This window comes from Cervus elaphus, chromosome 5, assembly GCF_910594005.1.
Source record: "Cervus elaphus chromosome 5, mCerEla1.1, whole genome shotgun sequence".
Classification (NCBI taxonomy): domain Eukaryota; kingdom Metazoa; phylum Chordata; class Mammalia; order Artiodactyla; family Cervidae; genus Cervus; species Cervus elaphus.
This window is the reverse complement of record NC_057819.1, coordinates 56,517,501-56,525,000: the sequence shown is the minus strand read 5'-3', so window position 1 is coordinate 56,525,000 and position 7,500 is coordinate 56,517,501. Positions and strand designations below refer to the sequence as shown.

The window sequence follows — 7,500 nt, the reverse complement described above, 5'->3', positions numbered from 1 at the left end:
GAGGAGCGGAATGAAGGCTACAACAGCATTTACTCATCTTCAGCAATTTACTGTTTGCAAGAAATTAAGTTCTCTCTTCCATTCTTCAATGGCTAAGCATCAGAGGAAAACTGCACAGTAGTGTTAAATAATTCTGTTTGAGGTAAAAAAGAAGAGAAGGAAAACTGAGTTGCTAAATCAAACTTTTTCCAGTTTTGGCCCAGATGTTTCTGGGAGCTAGATGTTTTATATATAAATGCAGATATAGATCTGTAGATAGAGATATATATTTACCTTTAGGCAGGAAGTCTCTATGCCAATATGATGCATGCAGGAAGACTGCTATACTATGGATATATTTATAACTGAATATGTGAAGGAGAAATTTTGTTTTACCTTTGTTTTACCTGCAGGGGTCACACATAAATTTCAAAGTACAACTCAGAGAACATTTTGAGTTCATTTTTAAAAAATAATCTGTTTTTCAACATTAGAGTCTGCAAACCCATACTATTTTAAGGGGAAATAAATGAATAATGCCAGTGGTTGATTGAATTAGTTGAGGACAAATATGAGGAAATGAGAAATGGTTTTCGAATGGAACATCTGAAGATCGATGAGTGCAGATTCATAAACTCTGACACTCCAGAGATATTATGCTATCTTAGCAAATTAAACAAAACCAGAATGCTACCAATGAATTATTCTGAGGTTTTTACAGTGTTAAAGGCAAACTGAACAATCTAAGTGGGAAGAAGGGAGCCAACTTAGAAGACTTTTACATAAAAATATGGGCATTTTCTGACAATTATGATAATATGAATGGAAACATCTAATACTTTTATTAGTACTTTATCTTAAATGATCTGATTTTATAGACAGTGATGAGTAAGATATATTTTCTGTGAAGAGCTAAAAGAGGATCTGGTTTTGGGACACTGGGCTAACATTTATTTCCTGGGAAGATATAGTTTAGCAAATGGTACCCTTCTGTTTAGAAGGAGGCCCTGAAGAGCATTTTACTGAAGGCGTGCAGCTCACCCTGATTATCATCATATGATCAGGTCCACTATCGATGGGAGTACACTGATGATTCCAGCAGCTGTAATGGTTTCATAACTCCTGATAATTTATCAAATGTTCTGGAACTGTAACTCCTTTCCCATCTTACTATACCACAAAGCACCCTGTAAAATACTGGACATGTAAATAAATATTCTCTATGCAGTTTTCTAAGCTCTAGATTTTCTCTAAGCAAGTATGCTAGAGAAAAGCTACTTTTCCTCATTTTCTTTGCTGTTTATATTGATGAGGAAAAAAATGGGAAAACCCCGCCATCTGTAAGGCTTGGACTGGAAAGCATTTTCCAGCAGAGGAGGTAGATCTGGGTGCATTAATCCATCCATTCTGGCTTGCTCTCTGGGGCACTAATGAGACACAAGTGTAAGATATTTGACTAGGGGTCAGGAGTGGCTGTGGACTTTAGAAACTCAGTGGAATCAAATCTATGACCTTGGCCTCTTTAGCAACGGGATTAAACCAGTTGAACTAATTGTGTACAGACAGTTCACACTACCCTCATCTATGGCTGAGAGATGACAGTCCGAGAGTGATAAAAGTCGTTATGGTAATGAGTGTAAATTTAAAGGAAGAAGCAAAACCCCAGAGTTACCCTTTCATATCCTCCCCACAGAGTGTACTTATTAGGTCATCATTTGGTGAACAGCAAAGCATCTCCTCTGTTCATCGTAATTCAGGCAGAAGAAGAGACACATGGTATTGAGAAAGGAGTTCCTATGGGTATTTTTTTTTAATGAAATTTGGGGATTTTTAAGAAGCTTTAAGAGTTTATCTCCCTCACTAAATTCACAGCTGAAGAATATTATGATCAATAAAACTCCAGTATATCTTTACTGCAGTGATTTTTAACTTTTGTTTTTTTTTTGTGGAAATAAGCAGACTATGAATTTTTCTGAATTAAAGTTTCTAGAAAATTGCTGTCTTTCTGGCATACATGTATCGCAGAGTGAACCACACTTTCTTAAAGCTGTGAGGGTAAAGCAAAGGGATAGATCATTTATGTGTTTAATTCTTCATGTATGGGGCCATGGGGGAAGAAATGAAGATGTCTCTGGAATTATTTTCTCTCTTTCAACCCTTCTCAGCAGTCCTTAAGGTCCCGTCCTCTTCATGATTTTGATTTGCAAATAGATGAGGCTGATGAGGACAGGTTAAAAAAAACAAACAGAATCACAAAGTAGCTGTTTTTCACAATGTCGAACTTCAGAGAAGAGCAAACCATGACATTAAATAGATTTAAGAAGGTGAAAATATTACAAAGTCACTTTTTGAGCAATTTCTGAAAAAGGAGTGCTCTAGAATTCTAAAGAGCCTTCTGTGTTGGGGGCCAGGGCCAAGGGGAGGATTGTCATCTGATTTATCATACTTTAGGAAATGGTAACCTGTGTGCCAAGGATCAGCCTGGCTAACAAATTGATCGACACAAACAGTGTGTTATTACAGCTCACTTTGGGGACATGTATTTAGAGCGATTATTAGCATTTGATGAATGCAGAGGAATCCCCTCCTTTTTGCTGCTAATGCCTGCAGGCCTGGCCCTGAAAATCCCCCTGGCTGCTCCACCTACCACTGGAGTGGAGCTTTCATCTGGTTATCTTTCAAGGCAGCCTGGGTGGCCACCAAAAGCACTTGACATCTTGATGCACTTCAGCAGTTTTACATATATACAAACTTTGGAGAAAAATAAATTTGTCATTCGTCACCACATGTGTTGATCTGGGGAGCAAGGTGCTTACAGGTTGGCTCCTGAGCTGTTTGCTGGGCTCTCTCCCTCAGTGGATACTGCTTTTTGTTGTTTGTTTTGGAAGCTAAAATAACTTCAAATAAAGGAAGTGCCCCACAGATGAGTCTCTCAATTCAGCCTAGTGGTATTTATCTCAAGGAGATAAAAACACCGAGTGTCAGTATCATTTTCAGTTTAGAGTGGTAAAGGCAAGCCTTCCAGACTGGAAATTTGCAGCAAACCTTGATGGGACCTAATCTGTTATCACTTCTCAGCAGGCCATCTAGGCAACCGTGACCTATTCTACTTTGCTTTGGGGAATGTGATAAAGAGGAAGAAACAGCTGGTTTAAGGCAAACCTTAGAAAGATGGCTGTAGTTTATAAAGTCAATAATAATATTTTCACATTGAATGGGTTTAGATACATGTTATGGTACACCAAAGGAAGCAAGCAACCCTAGTCAAAATGTTTTCTTAGGCTATTAAGAGCACTCTATTAAAAAAAAAAATACAAAACCTACACATTTCTGGGTCAGAGAAAAAAGTAAAATGTGCGTAGCAGTTTAAAAAAATTGTTCAAGTGCATCCTACAGTTCTTAAAGCTTGTCTTTTACTTCAATGCCATTGAGTTTTATAAACTGTTAGCATCAGTAGATTTGTTTGTTACACTAACTAAACAGAATCTGTCTTATTAAATTCTTTTCTACCTCTGTGTTGATACCAGGGTTTACAAACCTCAGATGTTAAATTAATCAGTGCCCAAGAACTTATACGTTTATTAGGGTCCAAAATATGACCATGTATATCTGGGACATTATAGGCATAAGAACTAAACTTTATCTCACCTGTAAGTTTCCCATTGCATACAAGTGGATTAAGGCATTTAACTTCTGAGGCTACTAGGTAGCTCAGTAGTAAAGAATCCACCTACCAATGTAGGAGACTCGGGTTTGACCTTTGGGTTGGGAAGATCCTCTGGAGAAGGAAATGGCAATCCACTCCAGTATTCTTGCCTGTGAAACCCCATGGACGGAGGAGCCTGGTGGGCCACAGTCCATGGGGTTGCAAAGAATCGGACATGACTGAGCGCGCGCGCGCGCACACACACACACACACACACACACACACACACACACACACACACACACACACACACACACACACACACACACACACACACACACACACACACACACACACACACACACACACACGAGACTCAATTTTCCTCATCTGTCAAAGGGACACTAGAACTTTCCTATCTTCCTCACAGGCTTTATGAGAGGCACATCAGTCATTATATGTAAAAGTACTTTCTAAGGTGTTACATTGAGGGGGGGCTTTCAAATTATATTTTATTTAAGGAAATACCTTAAAAGTCAGTGGACAAACTGCACTTACATATCAACGGTGTGGAAGGGGAGGTTGTCTTGATAGTGACATTGATGAGTAAAGACACCAATGAGAAATCTGATCAATAATCCAGCATGTGTAAAGATTACCAACTGTATTATCAGTTTAACAAGAAATGTAAAACACTGCCACAAAACAATGTACTGTTTGTAGGGTGAAATGACAGTTATCCTTTTAGCAGCAATACAAGGTTACAAGTTTTTAACAGTTAAATTACAAGGTAAAAATAGGTATTTTGAAAGGAAAGGCAAGATAAATTTTACACCCTGGTGATGGACAGGGAGGCCTGGCGTGCTGCGATTCATGGGGTCGCAAAGAGTTGGACACGACTGAGCAGCTGAACTGAACTGAAAGCAAGCGTTTGGGCTTTCCTGGTGGCTCAATGGTAAAGAATCTGCCTGCCAATACCTTGAGAGCTGGGTTCGATTCCTGGGTCGGGAAGATCCCCTGGAGAAGGAAGTGGCAACCCACTCCAATATTTTTGCCTAGGAAACCCTATGGACAGAGAAACCTGGCGGGCTATGGTACAGGGGTCACAAAGAGTCGGATGCGACTAAGCAGCTAAACAACACCAGCAAAGCAAGTGCTTAGGAACAAGTATCTTGGAAAGCTATTCTGCAGTAGTTTATTTCACTTAATCATCTTTTTTTTTTTTTACCTGGAATATGGCCTCGGCAAGTATAAAAGAATTCTTTGCAATAGTCTTTGCAGAGCAAGGGAAGTGCCAGATCTCTTTCCAAGGCTTCTCTCTCAGGTGAGTAGAACAGGCTCTGAGAATGTGGAGAGCAAAGGGCACACTTGATTTCCTCCAGTAACTTCCCGCATTCTGTGTTGTTGGTAACAGTAAATATCTGGAAGCCAGAAATTAGAAAAAGACTTCTGTTTAGTTCTACAAAGTTAGGTTTAGTTATGTTTTTTGGGGGGCGGTCATCATAGAAAGAGAAAAGTTCATTTAGCCAATGCTGTAGTCTGCAAAGAATCACCAAGTCACAATACAGAATACCTTTATGAGGACACAAGCGCAGTCTCTGGCTTCCCAGGCGGTTCCAGTGGTAAAGAACCTGCTTGCCAATGCAGGTAAGAGACGCGGGTAAGAGAAATGGGTTTGATCCCTGGGTCAGGAAGATTCCCTGAAGGAGGGCATGGCAACCCACTCCAGTATTCTTGTCTGGAAAATCCCCTGGACAGAGGAGCCCGGCAGGCTACAGTCCACAGGGCTGCAAAGAATCGGACAGACTGAAGTGACTTAGCAGGCAGTCTCTTGGGCTGGGATGGGAGGGCAAAGGGTAAGGATGCACAGACAGGATTCTTACTCTTGTAAATCAGACTGTTTGTCCTTCAGGTGTGAAAAATTAAATGATAATTATATTTAAGACTCCTTAACTCTTTTTCTCACCCTGCCTTAAAGTATATACTGACAGACATTTAATTTGAAAACTCCAAATATCTTTATCCAACTCTATGTAAAGCAACTTTTTAACACATGGGTTTTTTGTATCTTGGGTAAAAGTCTCTTTCATTCCTGGAATGCCTAATGAGATTCTCAAAGATGTTATTTAAACAATATTGTTCTCATTTGAATTAATTTTCAATCTACAGATTGCCTAGGGAAAGTTTTGTAAAGTGTGGGAAATATCTTCTTTTCGTGTTCTACAAAAATAATACCTGAAGCTGAGTAAAACAGGTTTAAGACCAACTTATATTATTCTTTATATCTTAGCCAGGAAAAATTTTCTAACTAGCTCCTCAGGTATATGTACGAATAAACACAAGACTTTAGTAAAAGTGTTTTTGTATAGTATTTAATGAGTTTTAATGAAAAAGGGGCATACAGTATTATTATGTCTTTTATATCAATAAGACTAATTTGACAGCTACTGATTCATTGAGGTTAGCAATTTGCACGTAAAATAGATCTCAGTGTCTAGAACTAAGTTTAAAAAACTGATTTCAGGACCTCCTCTAAGGAACAGAATATCAGCAGAATATTTGATACATGAAATATAGTACTATCAAATTAAGCATTGATTTCTCATATTAAAAACACCATAATGAGGTGGAATTTCATATAAAAATTTCGTTCTCCCAGTTTATATAACTGTGTTTACACTTATTTCTTTACAACTATGAACTGAAATTAACATTTTAAACACTAGATCACTGCTTAAAGCAAGTATTTCATCGCAAGTTGAGGTTCTAATTTGAGTAAACTGAGTGACTCATATGACTTCTGTTTTTTTAGGATAAAGATATTCTAGGTGATCACAGAATTTGGATCTGAAAGAGCAAAGCAACTAAAAGAAAAAACAAAGCTGCACACAAGACGTGCTGAAATTTTAGCATGTAGTAATTAAAAGTCCAGTAGAAGCTACCCTGTTTCAGAAAAAAAAGTGTGTACATATATGTATATGATGAGTTGTAACTGTCTACAATATGCAGAAACTTTATTAATAATTAAAATTGTGCTTACATTTTTATTTTTATCATTTTATTTAAATGACAATTGCTTAAATGGTTAAAGTTTTCCAAAAGGAAGCATACACCAGACACTTAGAATTTGCATTCCAAGAATGCTTTAAATGTCTTTTCTTGTCCATACTCTGTCAGACCTCACCAGATCTATTCAATATTAATACTGTTCAACTGTGTTCTGTTTGTTTATCACATGGCAGTCCAGTAAGAACAAAACAACTGCAGGATGCTGAGGCCACCTCTTTTGCTGGCTGACAAACTGGAATGTAATTACCTTTGGTTTTATGGAGAATATGCAAGCTTAGATTTTTCATAGTTGAAACAAAATGATCCCCATGCACACTCCCAGCTGCTGTCCAGGAAGAGCCTGATTTTAGTGCCTAAAGAATTTTGTCTTTTACAATTTTTGGAATGTGTCCTGGCCACAAGGTCTCTCATCAAAAGTTTCAGAAATAGGATTCAATAAATTATCTGAAATCAAGTATAATATTATTCTTTGTAAAGTTTCACGCTGTCCCGGCCCAGCAGGATGGTAACATTTTGCTCTGTGTGGGGTCTGCAGTGTAAATACCTATTTGAAGATAGATAGAGCCATCATTCTGGCTTTGGTTTCAATGAACCAATAGTCCTACTGAAGTCAATTAAACTGACTCAGCCCAAGCTGCAACGCTGTTTTAGACAGATGAGTGCTGGTGTGTGTAGGGTATTTTTTTTCTTTTTCTTCTTCTTCTTTTTTTTTTGTCTATGTGTCTGTGTCTATACAGGGCCTTAACTTTATGTCTGACAATGTCATCAATCTTAAGAAGAAATTTAAGCTAATTTCCTGTTTCAAT

General features: G+C 38.1%; 1 protein-coding gene across 1 annotated transcript in view; it reads right to left on the bottom strand.

Annotated features, from left to right (window-relative positions):
- The window catches only part of LOC122694165 (hedgehog interacting protein), a 105,134-nt gene that overhangs the window by 93,195 nt on the left and 4,439 nt on the right, over window positions 1-7,500 (bottom strand). The window contains exon 2 of the mRNA XM_043902521.1: window positions 4,854-5,046. Coding sequence (XP_043758456.1) covers window positions 4,854-5,046 — 193 coding nt within the window. The remainder of the gene's footprint in view (window positions 1-4,853; window positions 5,047-7,500) is intronic.